This window comes from Fukomys damarensis, unplaced genomic scaffold, assembly GCF_012274545.1.
Source record: "Fukomys damarensis isolate Sample0158 unplaced genomic scaffold, DMR_v1.0_HiC HiC_scaffold_7, whole genome shotgun sequence".
Lineage (NCBI taxonomy): Eukaryota > Metazoa > Chordata > Mammalia > Rodentia > Bathyergidae > Fukomys > Fukomys damarensis.
The window spans coordinates 16,271,492-16,292,507 of NW_022900919.1; the positions used below are offsets into that span (position 1 = coordinate 16,271,492).

The following is a 21,016-nucleotide window of genomic DNA, read 5'->3' on the forward strand; positions in this document are numbered from 1 at the left end:
TAAATACATTAACTTTGATAAAATGGACATATTTCCTGAAAGAAAAAAAAACTAACAAAGTTCACATAAGACATTGATACACTGGGATGGGGAATGAAGCTCAGCGGCATACAGTCCGCCTGTCAAGCAGGAGCTCCTGAGCTCCGTTCCTGGCACAAAAACAACAAACAAAAATTGATAAACTGAAAAGTAATAGTGCTATAAAATAAGGTAAAATCTTCCAACCAACTCCAAGCTCAAATGGTTTCACTAGTGAATTTTACCAAACATTTAAGGAAGAAATAATATCAGCTTTATGTGAAGTCTTATAAAATATTTAGGAGGAGGAAATATTTTCCAACCCATTCATTGAAGGTAACATTAGTCAGTTTTAAAAAATGAAGACAGAAAGCTGGTTCTGTTGGCACAGACCTGTAATCTCAGCACTTGGGACGCTGAGGCAGGAGGATCTCTGTGAGTTCAGAACAGCCTGATATATACAGTGAGCTCAAGTTCAGAATTAACTTCGGATTTACCTTCTCCATTTTTCTCAGGATGAGCTTTTTGGCAAAAGCTTGGAAGGCATCAGCTCTCTGCAAAGTCCACCACAGCATAATATTCTCACGACGACATCACCGAGGAGGAAAAGAACAAAGGAAGCCTACCTAGAAAGCTTTGTCCAGAATTCTTTTTATAAGACAGGAAATGCTGGGATAAAAGTCTAATGGGCCTGTTAGAAAAAGCATCAAAATAGAGGCCAAAGAATGCAATTATAAAAAAGGAGGCTAGTGGACTCTTGAATGAAAACTTTTCATTTCTCTGGAGACTGGATATGTAAAAGAGCTCATTCAGCCATTTTGTTTTTCGAATAGGTGGTACACTGAAGGTATAGTTGAAGTCCATTTCTGTCTTTTTCTTTTTCTGTCAAGACTCTGCAGCCCATTTGGGATGACACTTCCCCTCTATTCTGAGAAGCTTTTACTTAATAGCAGACCTGGTGATCCTGAGGTTTGTACGCAGGCACAGAATGGCAGATTGTCTTCAGTGGGACTCTCATTCGGGGCTGTGGAAGACCTGACAAATGAAGAAATAGATGGACACTGGAAGAAGAACCCGTTTCTTAACAGTGTGGAGCTCAGTGTGTAGAAAGTGGTGCCTAAAGCAATTTCTTAAGGTTCCCTGGTACTGGATAATTTCAACCAGATTTTAAAAGCTATCTGAAACCTTTTAATTTCAGAATATTTTCTGTGTTTATTCTAACTGTTCTCCTATCATAAACACAAAAGCTGTTTGTATTAAACAACCACACTAATTGGAAGTGACACAGCCTATCTAGCCAGCCCGTGGGGCCAATGGAGAGGCGTAAGTGGGAGCTCCAGGGTTCAGCTTCCAAGTTCTCTATCTGGGAATGAGTCTGTCAGGCATGGGGAAGGGTCTTTCAGAGTTACACATTCTCTAGTGAAGAATTCTGTCCCAATACTGGCTCTTGACTTTTCTATTTTTTATTTCTTCCTTTCACTCCTACTCATATCCTGTTGGAACAACTTTTTTGTTCTTATCCTGCCCTGGGGTTTGCTTATGAGTGCAAATCAGAAGTACATCTGCACTTTCTCAGAGAACTCGTCATTTGGCTGGGTCTCTTTATAATTAGATTTTTCAAAAACCTCTCTCCTCATATATCAATTATTCCACTTCCTTAATCATCTTCTTTAGTGTTCTCCACAATCCTACTCATTTGTCAAGCTGTCTGGGTTTAGGCTTCAGCATTTGCAAAGTAGAGTGGTACATACCCATGGAGCCCAAGTTCTCCTCCAATGCAGTCTTGGGATTTTTTTTCTCCTACATTTTCCCTTTTGATCCTCACTTGCCCTGCCAGATCATAACATTGCCCTCAGCATCTGATTCAGAAGATCATTCAAATTGATGTGCTTTTAGATTTCTTTGATGATGGTTTTAGAAGCAGAGTGTTTTGGAAATAGATGCTTTCTGTGTCTGTGAATTGGAAATCATATTCTTGAATTATGAACCAGCTTTACAGCTAATTAATCTATAATAACCTCAGCGATGCTCCGTACACAAAATAAATCATGGAGTGAATTCTTGATCCTGTGTTGAGTAGGTAGTGTGAGGGGAAGAGATGCTGCCATTCAGGTACATAACAGGCAAACAGGCAAACTTCTGTTCCCACAGGACTGTCATAGAATGAAAATTTACACTGTGGTGGTTGAATCATGGTTCCAATCCCATCAAACTCAGCACGAAAGGAAAAAGTTAGCAAGGTCTTAGGTAAAAGACATATACAAAGATTTTATATATATCTATCTATCTATATATATATATCTGTATCTATCTATCTATCTACAATTTGTCATTTAGGTCTTTCTGCAGAACTGGATACAAATATATTGTCTTTTGGCATGTTCTCTTCCACTTGTAGACATTATTTTATGATGAGCATAAGTTTATTCTTTTTTTATAGTCACTAAGCATGAGCTGTTCACTTCAGTTGATTTATAAGGATTTTTTAAATGCTTAATTCATTCATACATTCATGTTTCATCATGCATTTACTGACAGCTTACTACAGGCCAGGTACTGTGTGTGCGCTGGGACTGAAGAAGTGCTGCCTAAAAATGGATAAGGTCTCTGTCTTCTGGTTTTTATAGATTAACAGGAAAGGCAGATGTTAATCATAGCACACAACACATACTTATAGATTCACAGTGGTGGTAACTGCTGGCTGGAAGGTACCTTGAAGAATATGAGGGAGGATGTTGTGGGGTTTAGTTGAGTTTGCTTGTTCTAGTAATTTGGGACCAGTGTAGACCCACATGTACAAGTGTACCCTCTAGGTTCTTAAGATGCTGTAGTGTTCATTTTTCATAGGGTTATGGTTTTTTTTTGCACTTAACACATATTTAACATTGTTTAGTGTATGTCAGTGTGAGTGCTCATGTCACAAGCCAGGAAGCAAAGAGTGAGAAGATGGGCTGGATCCCACAACCTCTTTTTTGAGGGTACACTCTGAATGACCAAGAAGACCTCATTTCTTTTTTTTTTTTATTTTCTCATTAAGTTTTTTGGTACATTTTAGCTATACAGTACAGTTACATTCATCACTTGGATCTTGTACCTTTACATGACGTATATCTTGGTTCTTATTTTTTCCTCATACCCTTGCCCTCCCTTCGCCCCCCCCACCCTTCCTTATTTACAGTTTCAATTTTTTCCTTTTCTCATATTTTTCTTTTCCCTTCTTTTCTTTCCCCTATCCTTCACACTTCCCCTACTCCTTTAGCACTTTTCTTCCTATTTCACATTATTAATTATACAATTTGAACCTTATTTACACTTTTAGCTTTTAACACCTGAGAAACTTTTCAGTATTTACACGTGTATCCTTTTTATTTCACTTAAGAGTATGGCCTCAATAGTCATCCATTTAGCTCTAAATGACTTTAATTTTTCATTCTTTATGGCTGAGAAGTACTCCATTTTAAAGAAAAGCCACATTTTCTTTATCCAGTCTCCAGTTTATGGGCAGTTGGGCTGTTTCCAAGTTTTGTTTATTATAAACTGTGCCACTATAAACATGGGTATACATATAATGCTGTAGTACGATTCTTTTAATTCTTTTGAAAAGATACCCAATTAGAGGCATAGCTGGGTCAAATGGGAACTCTAATCCTAGTTTTTTGAGGTGTCTCCACATTGATTTCCACAGTGGTTGCACCAGTCTGCACTCCCACCACTAATGGAGAAGGTTTTTTTTTCCTTACAACCCCACCAGCTTTTGTTATTGGTTGATTTCTCCATAGCAGCCATTCTTTCTGGGGTGAGCTGGGTCTCAGTGTTTTTTCTTGTGCTTCTCTCGAATGACCAGAGATGCTGAACATTTTTCATATATTTATTTGCTGCTTTTACTTGTTTAAGAAGACCTCATTTCTTAAAGATCCTCAATCCTTAATACTGCTACCCTGGGGACCAAGTTTTTCATATGTACCTTTATTCAGACTATTATTCAGACTGAAAACATAATCCCTCTAACAAAACAATGTCTGGAAAGATTTTAAAGATCTATCTATCTATCTATCTATCTATCTATCTATCTATCTATCTATCTCAGTCCTCTGACTTGCTAGGATCCCACATGCTCAGATTAAAGTGAAATTTGACTCTAACTGTGATGGAAAATCTGGGATCCTTTTACTTTCAGCGTTCACTGATTCATGTTCCCATGACAGGTTTTAGTAAAGGCCTAGTGGGGCCAAAAGCAGTTGTGATGATAATTACACCACAAAGAGTTACATATAGAAAAGAATTGGTATTGGATATTCAAGACTTTAAAAGATTCTTAATCATTTCTTCCCTTAGGGAATATTTGCTGTTTTTCCTTCAACTCAGACTGATATTTACCAGTATTTCTAAGTCTACCCCAGCTCTGCCCTGGGGGTAGCTTTCAACAGCTATCCTCTTATTATAGATAAGAGAACTAATGAAGGAGAAGATAAAAGAATTACATGACCAGATAAATTTTGAGAACTCTGGTCCAAATTCAGCAGGATTTTTTGCAACCATAGATTGCATCAGATTCTTTAATAGATTAATACATGTTAAAAATTTCTAAAATAGTGATGTTAACAATCTGCAAAATAATCTATGATAAATATTTCTCAGAAATTATATTATTTGTGACTAGCCAACATAGTATACACTTTGGTTTAAATGATTTGAACAATAGTTCTTTTTTGTTTGCTTTTTAAATTTTTGTTGCTTGAAATAAAGCTCAGAGCCTTGCATAATGCAAGTTCTCTACCACTGGGTTACAACCCAGGAGGCCCCCAATCTTATTTTATACTGCCGAGTTCTATGTAGGATGGACTTCAAAGTTGGTTGATTTAGTAACTTTGGTGATGGTGTCCAAGGCCCAGGATATTTCTATCTCTTCCTCTGCTGTGGTGAATGTTGATTTCATACTCTGGCTGCTAGAAAGATGGCTGCAGTAGGTCCAGCCCTCAAAGCTAGAATGGCAATATCCTTAAGAAAACAGGTGAACATTTCATCCTAGAAGTCTCTTTTTAGGTACGAAGAGGCTTATTCCAAAATCCCCTAAGAGATTGTCTCTCATGTATACCTGCTCAGAATTGGGTATTAGCCTTATCCCTAAATTAATCAACGGCAAGGTAAATTGGTGAACTCTCTTTTAAGCATCTGGGTGGTAAGCACAGAATGGGTAGATACCAGCACAAGATTGAGGTCCTGTTTGGAAGGAGTTTTGGGCAAAAAGCGAGGCAGGCTGCTAACAGTGTTCTCCAACAAAACACATTGCTATGGGTAGAATTATGTCCCTCCAAAATACATGTTGAAATCCTAATGCCCAGTATTATTGTATTTGTAGAGGGTCTTAGGCTATTAAGTTTGACTGAAGTTACAAAGGTAGGTCACTAATCCTATAGAACTGGTAGGCTTATAAGGATATGAAGGGATCTCCCCATACACACTAAGGAAAAGCCAGGTGAAGACATAGCCAGACGCCAGCTGTTTGCAAGATAGGGAGCTGGTCCTCACCAGAAATCAACCATGAATAACTTCCAGCCTCCAAATTTGTGAGGAAATCAATTTTTGCTATTTAAGTCACCCAGTTTTTGATATTTTAATTTGGCAGCCTGAACATACCACTGTAATAAATACCAAAAATATGGAAGCAACTTTGGAAGTGGGTGATAGGAGGAGGCTGGAGGAGTTTGGGGGTGAATGCTTAAAAAGCCTACTTTGCTGTGAAGGACTAGTTGATATAGATACAGACATTATAGATGATTCCAGGGAAGGCTCAGCAAGAAAAGACAATTGGAGAGAAAGCCTCCATTCTCACAGAGAAAACATGCCTCACCATGGGCAGGATGTTAGTAGAAGTGTGAATGTTAACAGCTTTTTTTGTGAGGTCTCAGATAGAAATAAGGAACATGTTATTGGAAACTGGGGGCAAGGTGATACTTGTAAGTGACAAAGAACTTGGCTAAATGGCATTATAGGGGAAGGTAAAACTAGAGGTGATGAATTTAGATAAGTTGGCTCAAGAGATTTCTAAAAAATATGCTGAAAGTGTTACTTGGCTCCTCTTGCACAAAGTTGAGTATGACATGAGAGGATGCACATAAAGTGACAAAGGAACAGTTAAGCAAAAAGACTTAGAATTGAAGATCTGATGAATTCTCAGCCTGCTTTTACTTTGGCTTCAAAGGGTGAGTCACCTCTGCTGTCTGGGGTGTCTTATTGCGGTTACACAGAGACAAATGCACTAGTGTGATAAAAATTTTAAATAATACAGAAGTCTCTAGAATAAAAAAATGAAGTGCTCCTCCTCTCTGCCAATTCCAGCCCTAGAGATGCTGTTAAAAAAAAAACTTACAGTGCATGTTTTAGTCTTTTTAATACTTACCAAATATATGCATATGTTTTTCTGTCTGTGTGTAAAACTGTATGTGCACACCTTTTGTTGTTTACTTTAGAATATTTACAGCAACATTTTACTTGAAGCAAGTTGTTTCTTTCTATTTAACAGATTACAGAGCCCTGTGTTATTTCTTTTGTGTAGATGCATAGTGCAGATGTGTTATATTTTTTTCAACCACTGCAGGATGGAGGATGTTTTGTGAAGTGGTTCCCACACTTGTCTGAAAAGACCATGTCTTGGGATTTGTTTCCACCAGAATACTCTTTTGGACCTGCTAACCCAGAACTAATGTTCTCTATGTCTGCTTTTTGTCCTAAAAGGAGACTTAACTTCTTGAGACTCATATAATTGAATCTTTGGCCATTGCAGAGTATATCTGGCTGATGGTTCCCAAAGGACACGATAATGCAGGGCATAATTAATAGCCATGCTCTGGGTAGTCATCATCTAGCCCTGTGCACGAAACACCCTCCTTTCTTACTCTTTAGTGGGCCATGCTCTTTGTTTTTTGTTCATGACCCTGAGCTATTATAGAAACTGTGACATTGCCCAACAGATGACTTAGTTCATTTTGGGTGAACTCCCCTAACCACATGCATAGCTTAAATAGTGTAAATCTGATTAATGAATTTATAGGCAGGGTTTTGGCAACACAAAAGCTTCTGTCTTCCTCAGGAAAATTTTTAAAAATTGCCTTGTGTTTATAAAGAAAATTGCTTCTCATAATTTATATTACTTTAATTTGTTTATCAACAAACACTCTGCAAATGTACAAAACTCACCCTGGCAAAGCCATTTAATCTTTAATCCCATTTAATCCTATCAATGGCACTGTTAAAATAAACATGGGTGATTCTAACATGCTTGGGAGTTTACACAACTCTCCTATTTGCAAGAGCCAAGATATTGTTATGTTTCTCATAGGCAAGTGATGGCCTTCATTTGAGGTCTGGATTGATTTCCAACGGAAAGATTATTCTGTAAATCTAAATCCCATACAAACGTTGATAATTGTCACAGGCTTAGCTCACGTTTGTTGACTGAGTTGTTTTTGTAGATGCTGTATTTTGGAAGATATGTCAATTCAATTCTCTAAAAGTTAAAACAATTTAATTTTTGTATTTCTTCATTTTAAAAAGCTTGTTTTGGTTTGGATTCATTTTAAGTGACAGTATATATACATAGAGACAGTATATATTCCAGAGACTTAAGAGTTTTAATGAACATCCTGTTCTACCACACTTGCCACATTGTGACTACTCAGTGAATTCCATCAACTCTCAACCACTGTTGAAACAAGGCAAAATCTTCCATTATTTTAGGGATAACATTCTATACTCCTTAAAATAGCAAAAGTTCAGTGTTTGTATTTCCTACCATGTATCTGAGAACCCAGGAAACAGGGTAGTATCTGGGCAAGTAGGAATTTATAAGATGGGAAATAACAAAGGGAAGAGACCAGAGGACTTCTTCCTATTGAAGTGGGTGCAAGACTGTGTGTGTGTGTGTGTGTGCGTGTGTGTGTGTGTGTGTGTGTGTGTGTTGGGGTTAGGTAGCACAGTGTATTTGCAGCTCTTTGAGAGATTATGACTAATGTTGGAGTTCGTTAGTAGTAAATCTCACCCTTTAAATGAGTAGAGTGGGCATTTTTGTCCTCAAATCCTCCTGTTACTTGAATTTCATAATTTCCAAGAGATAAACCATCCAAGAATTCTGGGAATTCTAGACATAAATCTAGGAATGAGCATCAAATTACTGTGAGCCTTTGAGATGGATAGAAAGGAATAACTGTCCCTGCCATCTGGAACCTCAGGATACATATTAGACAGAACTCAAGCATCTCTTCTAATTTTAATTAAGAAAGAGGGATCTTTATGAAATCTTTGCATGGTTCCAGCAGTCATGGCACCATTGAGAAGCATCATTGAGGAGCCTGAGCATTTGGCCTGAAAGAATAAGGGTTTAGGAGTCCTTCTATTATTTCTTCAGGGGAAAGCCCCTCAGTCAAATCTAGGGAGCACTGCAACCTGGGTCAGTGTCTTGCAAGTGAAATTCCTGGTCCAGCACAACCTGAAAGTTGCTAGAAGTTCAGTTTCTCAGGCCCCACCCCAACCCCCTGAGTCTGACAACATGGGGCTGGGGCCCAGCACTGCATTTTAACAAGCCTTTGGGAATTCTGCGCACACTTACTGGTCTGTGACTGGTGGTGAGCTTTCTTGGTGCTGTTCTGTGTGCTGCCAAGTGAAGGAGCATTTTATAGATCTGCCACATCCTTTTCTCTAAAGACCTGTGCGGGTTTTTTGTTGTTTTTGTTGTTGAAGAGGGATGCATAAATAATCATAACATCTGATGACAAGTTTTCCTTGGTAATTTTTTTGGGTGGTAGAATACTATATGTACCACCAAGTTGACCATCTCAGCCATTTTTAAGCGTGCAAGTCAGTGGCATTTATTATATCCACAATGTTGTAGAAGCACCACCACTATTCCCAAAACTTTCTTATTACCCCAAACAAAACTTGTTACATTAAACAATAATTCCCCACTCCCCTTCCCCGTGGCCCCTGGTAACCTTGAATCTACTTTCTTTTTGCCCACCACAGGTAGCTTATATAAGTGGAACAGGTCACACAATATTTGTCTTTGTGAATGACAGCATTTTGATGTTCTGGTTTCACTAGAGCTGGAAGGTGCTAAGCTTTGGGAGGATATAGGAGCCCTATAGCTGGAGCTAAATTAGATATGTTTTTATTTATTCACTGCATTGAAAAATGTCTGCTTGGTGCCTGTTTTGTCATGTGCATCAATGCTGGATATCTTATCTTTCCCTTTGTGCTCTCAGATATTTTAAGAGTGAATGGTATCTTACATATATCCAACTAATGTGTGATAAAGCAATTATTCTACTGTGATCATCCAGCAAAGATCCTGGTAAATATATTTTGCATGTATATGCTTAATTATATACTTTACGCACACATTTATCTATATGATAATATAGAAGTATAGTCATAGCTTCATTTATATTGAATTTTATGAATAACTTAAGGAAGGTAATGTTTATCTTAAGTGTTAATTTGAAAGTCACACCTCTAAGCAGAGACTCCTGTTTGTAAGAGTGTATTGCAGTTCCAATCTGTTCCTTTCTTCCCAGACCTTAGCACTTTCTGTTGGTACTAGGGATTCTCAAATGCTTTCGTCTGAGTCCTTCTCCTGACGGCGTTGCCTGTGGATTTGAAAGTAATTCAAAACCATTTTCCTCTTTGTAGAGTTGCTGCATGTGTCAAGTCAGGCAGGGTGAGGTCCTGGCCTTGATTACTGGTCCCCATCACAAGTAGTAGCCATCCTTTCTCCCTGCTGGATGTTACTAACCAAGCCAGCCTGAGGTCTGGGCTTCACTTTCTCTTACAGCAGTTTCTGTGATTGATGGTGGCTCCTACAAGCTGTGTTTGACAGCATCTGGATAGAGTTGGGTACATGTATGAGTTTCTTTTTCTTTTTGCTTCCAGAGAAAAATGGACAAATTCCACGCTGGGCACAGGATCTAATTCAACCTTTCTACCATATGTTCCTGGTATTTTTTTCCTTTCGTTACTATGCAGTAGCTATATCAGTTTCCACTTCTGTGTTCTCTTCTGTCCCTTGAAAACAGTGATTAGCAAAATCCATGTGTTATCCATTTCCCTTGGCCACCTGGCTGTGTGCGTGTGCGTGTGTGTGTGTGTGTGTGTGTGTGTGTGTGTGTGTGGTGTGTACATGTTTTGGTGCCCATGCATGTAATTTTACTCATCCTTCTATTCCTTCTCAAGTCAGGCAGGAGGCTGGGACTATACCAGATGGTATTCTGGGCATCTGTGCAAATCCAATCTCTTGTAAAAGTCTTTCTTTGTCCACCTGCTATTTAGCTTCTTTCTTTTTCTTTTTGGCTTTCTGTTTCTACTGTATTATCCCTGTCTCCTGCTGCCCACTCTAGCAAGGCTCTAGGATTAACTTCTAGAGCTACTTTCATCTTTATTTTGAAAACTCCCTGAAGAAATTCTCTGAATCCAGTGCTCAATGTGGTCTGGATAGCAGGGATCAAGTACGTGAATGTGGGTACAGACAGATGCCAGATAAGTTCTAGAACTGCTGCTTTCTAATGTGGGCACTTCAGGCATGTTAACTTGCCTTTCATGAGATGTGACTGAGCTAATATTACTTTTCACAGCAATCTGTCATAAAATCCTGTAAGCTCTATGTGCAAAATATAACCATGCTGTTGCAAAAATCACTCTAGTTGGACCCTAAAAAATAGTTTGAAGGGGGTCTCCAGCAGACAGGAGTGGGACAGCACTGGGACTGTTGATTAGGTGAGAGATGATTTCTATTTATTTAAATCTTTAATATTTTTGAAAAACAATGTTTTCTAGTTTTTACTGTAAAAGCCTTGGGTTTCTTTTTTCAGATTCATTACCAAGAACTGTGTGTGTATTTTGCTACTTTGATAAATGGGATTAAAAAATACATTTTACTAAAGTATAAAACTATAGCTAACTTTTGCATATTGATGTTTTGTTATTTCTATATAACAATTTTTTTTTGTGAGGCAGGTGGCGGAACCACTGAGCTAAATCCCCAGACCCTCTATATCACAAGTTTTATTTATTATTTCTAATAGTTTTTCACAGATTATTTACTGTTTTTTCTCTGTCTGAAATCATGTCATCTGAAAATAGTTTTACTGCTTTTCTAATCTGCATGTCATGTATGTGTGCGTGTGTGTGTGTGTGTGTGTGTGTGTGTGTATTATTTATGTTTAAATGCCCTTGTTAGACTCTCCAGTACAATGTTGAGCAGAGGTTATGGAATGGATATTTTTTTCTTGTTTCTGATCATAGGGAAAAAGCATTCTGTCCTTCTTCATTAAGTGTCGTGGTAGATGTGAGTCTTTCGTAACCACTGTTCAGAAGGTGTCCTTTTATTCTAGATTGCAAATGACTTTTTAATGAATGTGTGATAGATTTTGGTCATTTTTTCTGTTTCTATTGAGTTGATCATATAGAGTTTTAAAAAAGTTCTTTGTTCAGTTATTATGGTGGGTTATTAGATTGGCTTATTTTTAGATGTCAAAGCAACCTTGCATTCCTGGACTGAATTCCACTTGGTCATTACACATAATCTTCTGCGTGTGCCCTATGTTTAGTTTAGTCCACATCTCCACAGAACTTCTTACTGGTTTCTGGCTTCTATGCTTGCCCACTTAAAGACTTTTTAAATAGTATTTTAGCCAGAGTAATCTTCTTCAAACATGTTCGATAATTTCTCCCAATCCTGTAGTGAATCCTTCACTAAGCATGAAGAAAAGTCCTTACAATGCTTATCTGATCCTATTGGAATGACACCTGCTAATGTCCACCTCAGGTTCTACTGCTGTGCTTGTCCTCTCATCTTCTTGGCCAGGGTATCTCTGTCCAAATTGTTATTCCTTGGCTAGCTCAGGCCCATTGTCAGTTTATAGTGTCTGCAGTGGCTCTCTTCTCAGTTCAGCATGTGCTTCTTCTTAATGTTTGTGTTGCAGCTCCCTCCTCTTCTTCACATACCTGTTCAGACATCACCATCTCAGTCCAGCCTGCTCCAACCAACCTTTAAGAACTTGCACACCCCATCCACACAGTTCATCTTCTTACCTCCGGTTTTTCTCTTTGTCATAGCATGTTAGAATACTGATCTAGTATATTTTCAAAATGACTATTGTCCTTTATTATATTGATCCCCAAATCTCCCAGATAAATAGCTCTTTGAGTGCAAGAATATTTGATCATTATTCTGCCCTGGCAGGTAGTCAGTGCTCAATAAACATTTATGAAATTAACAAATAGCATCTATAAAGTTCTTCATAAAACAACCACAAAAACGGAATGAATAATTATGTGCAGAATTGTGCACCAAGGAAAAGGGGAAATTAAAAGGATGAATGTAACTGACATAGAGCTAGGGGTCAAGGAAGTCCTTCCTGAAAAAGTGATGTCTAAGTTTAGATGGAAAGGCCGAGGTATGAAGTAAAGAAGAAGGGGTAGCCAGAGCATTTGAGGCTGCAACATTGTCAAGGACCAAGGATAAATGAAGGGAACATGTTCCAACGCTTGGCAGAAGGACAGAGGGGCAGAAGGTCAGAGAGCAAGAGAGAGCAATTTGAGATGAGGCTGGAAAGGGAACAGCTGACAGACTTAAGAGGACTTATTGGTGTGTGCTTCAGTTTGGGCTTTTTATTCAAGAGCAAGAATGAGTGTGGAGATAGAAATGTGAAAGTATCTTCTTCCATTGTTCCTCCTGAGATGATCACTCCAGTTGCAGCCTGAAGTAAAATACAGTTTAAAGGGACTCAGAATTGCAATGGATGTATTTGTTATGTGTCTGTGGCAGCAGTTCGGAAAGAGATATTTGAGTGTCTTTAATTTATTCTATTTCTTTTTGCTTAACTGTACTTTTCAGAATATCTAAAATGATTCTGTAGTTAATATATATTTATTATACAGGAAATTAAAATGTGCATTTCAACAAAGTGACCAGTAACTCTAGAAGCCACATTTTTTTTTCCAGTGAAGTTCCAGGCATGCTTAGGTGATGATAATAGTGATCACGAGGGATGGACACCTTAAGAACCCTCTGAAGTTAAAATGGGAGTGTTTGTGTGGAAGGTGATGGCAAGGTGGACAGGGCAAGTGACGGGGAGGACCCATGCTCTGGGAAGGGTCATTAGCTTTTAGGAGAAGTTGAGGATCCTGCTGTGGATAACTAATATTGGTATATCTATTGGTATATTGTTGGTATTATATTATTATATTATAGGACACCTTAAGAACCCTCTGAAGTTAAAATGGGAGTGTTTGTGTGGAAGGTGATGGCAAGGTGGACAGGGCAAGTGACGGGGAGGACCCATGCTCTGGGAAGGGTCATTAGCTTTTAGGAGAAGTTGAGGATCCTGCTGTGGATAACTAATATTGGTATATCTATTGGTATATTGTTGGTATTATATTATTATATTATATAATTATATTATTGGTATACTATTGGTATATCTAGGCAATCTGAGAAACAGAATATTTAAGCCTCATAAGATAGTGGTCATTTTGCTTCTCCAGTGTACCCAGCGATAGGAATCCAGTTTTTCCTAGGCACCTCTCCTGAATGGCAGATGGTGACCCTGTAGATTGCTGCTCACAAGCGCATCTCCAGATATGAGCCTGCACCCTCATTCAGTCCTTGTTCTACCTCCACGATCCAGTGGTGCCATTCAAGTTACTGCTTTGTTTCAGAGTGTGGGGGTAGCTTTTTAATTTAATTTTTGCTTTCTATCACCTTCTACCCCACCCATCAGTTGGATCTCATTATATCCACTTTCTGGAGAAAGGATTTAAGAGACTCAGAGAGATCAAGTAAATCTGGAACCCAAGACTATAAAAGAGGCTGCTCCGAGCTTAAAACCCAAGCCTTCTTCCTAACTAGACAAGTTTAATCTGGCACTCAAAGACTTTTGTGACTTGCTGCTGTGGAGTTCTCTGGCCTTGTCACAATCACCCCATTGCAGGTCTACATCCATTCGAATTGCAGCCAAGCTCTGCCATATCAAATCCAGTCGGGCAGTGAGTTTAAGATGCCCAATTTGCTCCCCTGCCTCTGCGATATTTTAATCCTATGACCTGGTACCAGTCACCTAACCTTGAGCTGAATGGCATTAATCTTAAGGGTAAAGAATTTGCACTGAGAAGTACTTTAGATACCTTTTGGAATTTTGTAGAAAGTGAAGAGGAAGTTAAGAACATTAGATGTAGAGGCAGAAGCAGACTTCTATCTCATTGTGCCCCTTGCTAGCTGCTGGGAATTGGATGGGTTATTTATTCTTTGTGAACTTCCATTGTTCTTTGTTATTCCTCCAAAGTTATAATGTGATGTTTATAGGACACTTGATATTTATAGATAGGGGGCTCCTGTTTTCACTTTGCTCATTAATTAAGTCCACATATTTGTTCTTATTTTGATCTTATGTGTGTACTACATCCTAAGAACTTTACAAGGTTTGTTTCATTTACAGCACATTGTCAAGTAAGCACATATAAATATGCATGCGTGTTGAAATAAGTTTCTTATGTCACTAATAGTCTTTGTGATGTGAAATGACTCTGGGATATTTAATTTCATTCCATATTATTTTATTTTATTTCATTTTATTTTTAGAGCTAGCCCAAACCTATGAAATGGATTTTACAATCCACTATTGGGTAACAGTTTGGAATTTGAAAAACACTGGGCCTAGAAAGTCTAGGGACTTTCCTTTTTCAGAACCAAACAGCCCCCAAGGCTCCTCCTCCTTTTCTCACTATATATTCTGCTTCCTCTGATGGTGATGCTTTCCTAAGCCAGCTCTATCTCTTGCTCTTGATTGAATTTTTGTACAGGTATCATCTGCATCTGCTCCCATGGCTACAATGATTACTGTTACTATATAGTAGCAATTACTATATAGTAATTACTACTATAGTAAATTACTACATAGTAATTTGTAAATATGTATCCCCAAGTCTGGATGCCCTCCAGAATTCTGTACAAATGCTTTCAATAGTATTCTGAACACTTTCAAATGGATTTCGTGTAGGGGGATTATTGTCTTGGACAACACAACTTTCCTCCTTTGTACATTTCTCATTCTTTTGTTTACTTAGTCTGAATATTTCAAGTCATCGCTGATTTCTTCTTCCCTCCGTAGCTAATCTTTCATCTAATCTTGTTAATTCTTTATTCACAACCTTCTTTTCACTAGTCATCATAGCCTTCCTTCTTTGACATAATATTATCTTGATTAAAACAATAATGATTTCTTATTACCTACAGCCTTGAATTTGAAATCTTTAGAATACTAGACTTTGTCCTCATATCTTACCTCCATCATTGGTCTAGCTGTGTCTTTTGCTACCCTAAACATTGATCATCCAATTATGACCTATAATGAAATATTTTTTTCTTTTGTCTCAGGAGTCAGCTTATATTATGTGACTAATGTAGCACTGAGCATGTCATATAATGCCACTGGATCATATTTATGCTATATTGTAGTATTATTTGGTACTTTATAGAGGTTAAAGATATGGGAGTCACCTTGTGAGTCCCTCTCAACAACTAAAGAGTAACCCAGGCACATTGATGCTATCCTCTAAACCAGAAGATAGTTTTTCTAGGGATGGGAGCCAGGGGGATGGTTTTGGGATGATTCACGCGCATTGCACTTATTGTGCACTTTCTTTCTGTTATCATCATTACATTATGCCCTTTGTTCCTATTATTATTATGTTAGATTCTCATACGGAGCCTCAACCTAGATCCCTCACATGCACAGTTCACAGGAGGGTTTGTCCTCTGAAAATCTAATTCTGCCACTGATCTGAAAGCAGGCAGAGCTCAAGCAGTGATGCCAGGAGGAGGAGCAGCTGTAAATATCGATGAAGCTTCCTTTGCTTGTGTGTGGCTCAATTCTTGCTGAGCAGCTCAGTTCCTAATAGGGCTTGGACCAGCACTGGTCTGTGGCTGGTATTCCCAAACTTTAACATGCATACGAATGATACATTGGAATAAAATTCTCATTCAACATTGTCAGGAGGGCTGCTTAACATGTTGCATTTCTAGTTGGTTCTCAGGGAATGTTAGCCTCCTGGTTAGAGTTCCACACTCCAAGTAGCAAGGCCCTAAGCCTACCTTGAATCCAGCTCTTCTCCCTGCCACTGTCTGGGTGGGAGCTCTCTTAGCTGGTCTGCCTGCTGCCTATGCTTCCCACTGTGTATCTGTCTCTCAGGAGCCTCACATTTATTGTGCTGTTGGCTTGTGAATGAGTACCTCACCTGTCAGCTCCCCATTTGCAGATGAAACCTCCTGCACATTAGGAAAGCCAGCTCATTAACCATTTCAGACCTAGCTAGTGATTCAAAAGCGGGGTGGGTGCCTTGCTTGGAGCATCCTCATTCTTTTCTGTTTTCGTAGTTGTTTTCTTCTCTGTGTACTTCTTGTGGTGAAATTAATTTGGCTGTTCTATTTTCCCCCAAAATGCCGATTTTCTTTTTGTCCCAGCCCCATCCCCACCTAAGTCCTATATACTATGGCACCTGGAGTTTTCAGACTCTGTTGGATTTCCATCAATGTCTGGATTGCATTTCTTCTTAAAGAGAAACAGTTCACTGTTGCCAAATATTGATGGGATTATAAGACTAGGGCTGCAGAAGTTGAAAGTTGCTTAGAGGAAAATAGCTATGAGCAATCAATGAAGTTGTCCCTTAGTTGAAGCTGAGCTGGCCTTCACTATGAATGCCTATGTTGGTTCTCCCTGGACTGGGGTGTTGCCCCAGCTGTGGATCTGCACTGTATTTCTATTTTCTTTTTTAATGTGGCCTTTTTAATAAAATGGAGTACTATTCAGCCATAAAGAATGATAAACTAGAGACCTTTATAGCTAAATGGATGCATATTGAGGCAATACTCTTAAGTGAAATAAATAGGATACATATGTGTAAATACTGAATAGTTTCTCTAGTTTGAGAAACTGAAAGTATAAATAAGGACAAAAAGGTATAACAGATAATCTATTTTCTTTATATTCATTCATTTGTCTTCTTTTTACTGCTGAATCTCTTGTTCAGTATTAGGTAATAGGGCACAAAGAGAACCATCTTTCTCTGCCCAAGCAGAGGCAAGGGTAGTGCCAGTTAGAAGTTCCAAGAATAATAGGTGGGAAGGAAGTAGAGGTTGGCATGAGATTCTTGGTTTTGGGGACGCAGTTCTGCTCACCTGTCTGTGTAACCTCAGAGGGGTAGTCCTGCCTCCTTGACCTATTTCTCTAGTCCTCAGGGCTGGTAGGAATGATCATTGTTAAATACACCTTAAGGAAAAGTTATGAGGGTCATACACAATGTATCTATCTTTTTAAAAAAAAGCGAACAGAATTCTCCTAAAATCACACCCAATTTCTCTCAAAGTTAGTGAAATTTATCTCTTACTTCGATGTAGGTGTCTTAGATCATTTTCTGTTGCTATGGCAAAACACCTGAGAATGAGTTATTTGTAAATAATAGAGGTTTATTTAATTCATGGGACTAGAGGCTGGGAAGTCTAGGAGCATGGCTGTGGCATCTTCCTGGCATTGGATAACAGCTTTGTTCCTGCATCATAAAATGGCAAAAGATGCTGATGGTAGACAGAGCGAGTGTGCTAGCTCCCTCTTCTTTCACAGCCACTAATGCCATCATGGTGCCCCCCACCAGGACCTGATGCAGTCTCAGTTACCTCAGAAAGACCCAACCCTTGCATACAGTTAGCTTCTGAATTTTGGAATTCAGTTTCCAACACACAGTCTTTTGGGAGACACATTGAAATCACAACAGTAAGTCTTTGTGCATCCTTTCCGTGTTTAAGAAATGAATAAAAGGGTCATTTGGAGGTGGGTCAGAAGGCATCTTCATTTTCTCTTGCCTCTTTTTTGCTGTAAATTATGGAGTTCCTTCATGGGAGAGGGCAATGCATTTGGAGGAAAATCTCCTACGTAACCACTGTAAGGAAATTGCCCCTCTCTCCAGTGTTGCATGTTTTCTAGTGTGTCACCAGGGTCATAAATGTTTCAAGAGGCTGCACTGCCCTGCTGCATTTTCTAAGCCCCTAAGTCCTACTGCCTTCGAACCCATCCTCCAGAGTTCCCACCTGTTTCAAGGTGCAAATCAAGAAACTGACAAGAACTCTCTCTGGCTGGTATGAGCAGCAGACTAACAAAGGCTGCTCTGCTGGCAAGTTGGTGAAGGTGGGAGGCAAGGGAGGGAGGAGATTTCCCCAGCAACAGCAGCAGAGTGGACCTCTGAGACTCATTCGTAAGATGGACACTTCACTCTCGGCAGTTCCTGCATATCTGCCTCTTTACTGGCTGGTGACGGGATCAATAGAAGCCTGCTACCTGGTTAATAATGGGCCAGTTAGGTGGCACAGATGAGCACCCTGGCTATGGGATCTATGTGCTGACAAAAAAGACCATTGAACATTGACTTTTCACTTTTCTCTTTTTCCCCAGGGTGGCCACTGAAGTTTTGGCAGTATTGCTGAAATCCAGTAAGCATCTCTTTTGAAGAGTGGTTATTTCTTTCTCCTGTGATTTTAGTGAAAGGTGCTCTTTTGTCTCCATGGCTTGTTTCTGACCTAAAAGGAAGCAAAGCCATGTCCTGGATCTTTGGGATGAGATGGAGAATATTATGGCTATTCCATGTACATAACTGCAAGGAGAGAGTGAGTATCTCTCCATGTGGACATGTCCATGCACAATGCCACCAAGAGAGCTGACTTTAAAGGGAGATTGTTGTCCATTAAGGCCCTGGGGACACCCTGGCTCCTGCTGACTAGGTCAGTAGCCCTTAAGAATTGCTGTAACAGACTCCAGATTCCTGTGGTATTGTCCAGGATAAGAAAAGGTTATGACTGGGTAAGTAGCAGTTTTGCATTTGGTTCCCAACTTAGCTCTTACATTTTTTGGCTAGTAGAGTTCTGGGAATTGCTTGGACAATGTGGATGTCGATAACAAATTTATATTAAAAATTGGCTCTTTCCTCAGTTACTAGAGTGACTGCAAAAAAATTGCTCTGGGGGTCGGAGCAATTGTGAAGTTTTGGCTGTATAGCCCTGGCCTAATTACATTGGGAGTCAATTTCACCTATGAGATACAATAGAAGGCACGATGCACTTGGGAGTGGAGATGTGTTATCTTAATGGTTTTATTTTTCCACTGCCCCCATTTCTTCATCTGTTTTAATTTGGCACCTTGGAAAAGAGCTGCTTCAACTGTGATATTTATTTCTCTATAGGAAGCCTGAGGCCTGTAGGTAATTGGCGAACTTTAATAAAACTTACAAATAAATAAATATAAACAAATAAAAATAAAAACACCCCCCCAGCCATACATCTTTGAGTCTTTCCATCTCAGCTTTGGCAGTGAAAAACTTGATGTTTCCCAGGGAGAGAGTCCTGAGAGGTGAGTGAGGCGAACTTACCCTCTAGCACACCACTTTGCTTTGGCCTTAAGCTTAGAGCTGAGGGTCTTGAAGTAAGGGTATTTAGGATGTGTAAAATTCTGAAAGTAGTTATAAGCCACTTCATTCTATTGCTAACAGACATGATGTGCTATCCAAGGAGAAAACAACAGCCAGTGTAGATATGGATTAATTCGGGCTTCAGCCACCTAGCCAGGGTTCCAACACACTGGCCATGCTTAGCAAGCTGAGCATGTTGTGCAGGGAGCTCGGCATTTAGAATTCTAGCTTCTGCTCTCCCTGTAAAGGTTTGCTCAGACATTGCCTCCTATGAAAGTCCTTTCCCTAGTTTTGAGGCTGGGTTGATGAGCCTCTTCCACTCTACCCTGGGCTTTCCCATCTTAACCTTGATTGTACTGTATTGACGTCACTATTGCTGGGTTTAAATTGTGAAATCTGTGGTGGATTTGGGAAGGGGCAGTAATGGCACACCAGGTAGTTGCCGTGTTTGTGTTACCAGCCTGTCCACAGTCCTACCTGGAACGTAGATTCTGGAAGCAGACAGCATTGCTGCACATAGGCCAGGATCACTGTGGGAGTCTGAATGCCACGAGGGTTTCTAGTGGCTTTATAGTGTCTACATTTCATGCATAGTTAAGACCTGACACGAAATGTCTTTCAATTCGGATTCCTCAGTGAATTCAGATCAGTTGAACATAAATGCAGAAAGTCAGTTTCTGTCTCATATTCAAAACCTCACCATCTGGCTCTGATATTGAGAATGTTTATTTGAACCTTTAGCTCTTCAAAGCACACTTCTTCTAGCCGGTGATTATTCTGGCCTTGCTATTTGCTTGTTCCTTAGTACAAAAGTCAGCTATTGTAGTAGATCTCTGTAGCTACATTGCAAAAGGAGAGCCTTCCCCAGGGTAAGTAAAGCTAGAACGAATTGTGTACTACCTGGGGCAGTCAGTGTTCCTGTAGTAGTAAACACCAGGATGGAGTTGGGAAACTGAGGTCAACAAAACCCTATCAATCTGTGACTGGCTGGAGTCAATCCCCAGTAGTGACAGAAAACAAGACTGAAGGAACTAGCCCACAGTGGCAACAGGAAGAAATGCAAAGAGCCTTGGATGGCATTAGGAAGGTATCCTAGTTTGCTTTGGCTCTCTCTTCTGTAAAGCAGCAGTGACTGTGTGAATAGCCAGTGGAGTTATAGATGGTCGGAAGTGAGAGATGAACCAAAAGACATATGTCATCTGTTTTCCTTCTCGGGCACAGTAGGCAAGATTAGCTTGGATATTCTTGGTCTCTTTTCCAATTGCCTCAGCAATTTGGGACTCTACAAATTGAAACATCATTGCTCATTCAAGGATCTTTTCTGTATCTGTTTTGGATTAGAGTGGTCTAATCCCGTGCCTTTCCTCGGATCAGTCCCTGCTCTCTCCACTCACATATGCACAAATCCTACCCTAAATTTTCCTGTACTGGTAGCTTGGCTTTTTTGTGCTTCTTTCTATCCAAAGCCAATTAACTTTTTTTTTTTTTTTTTTTTTTT

General features: G+C 39.4%; 1 protein-coding gene across 1 annotated transcript in view; it reads left to right on the forward strand.

Moving 5' to 3' along the window:
* Agbl1 (ATP/GTP binding protein like 1) overlaps positions 1–21,016 on the forward strand; it is a 702,610-nt gene that overhangs the window by 35,554 nt on the left and 646,040 nt on the right. Inside the window, exon 5 of the mRNA XM_033761003.1 lies at positions 18,510–18,547. Coding sequence (XP_033616894.1) covers positions 18,510–18,547 — 38 coding nt within the window. The remainder of the gene's footprint in view (positions 1–18,509; positions 18,548–21,016) is intronic.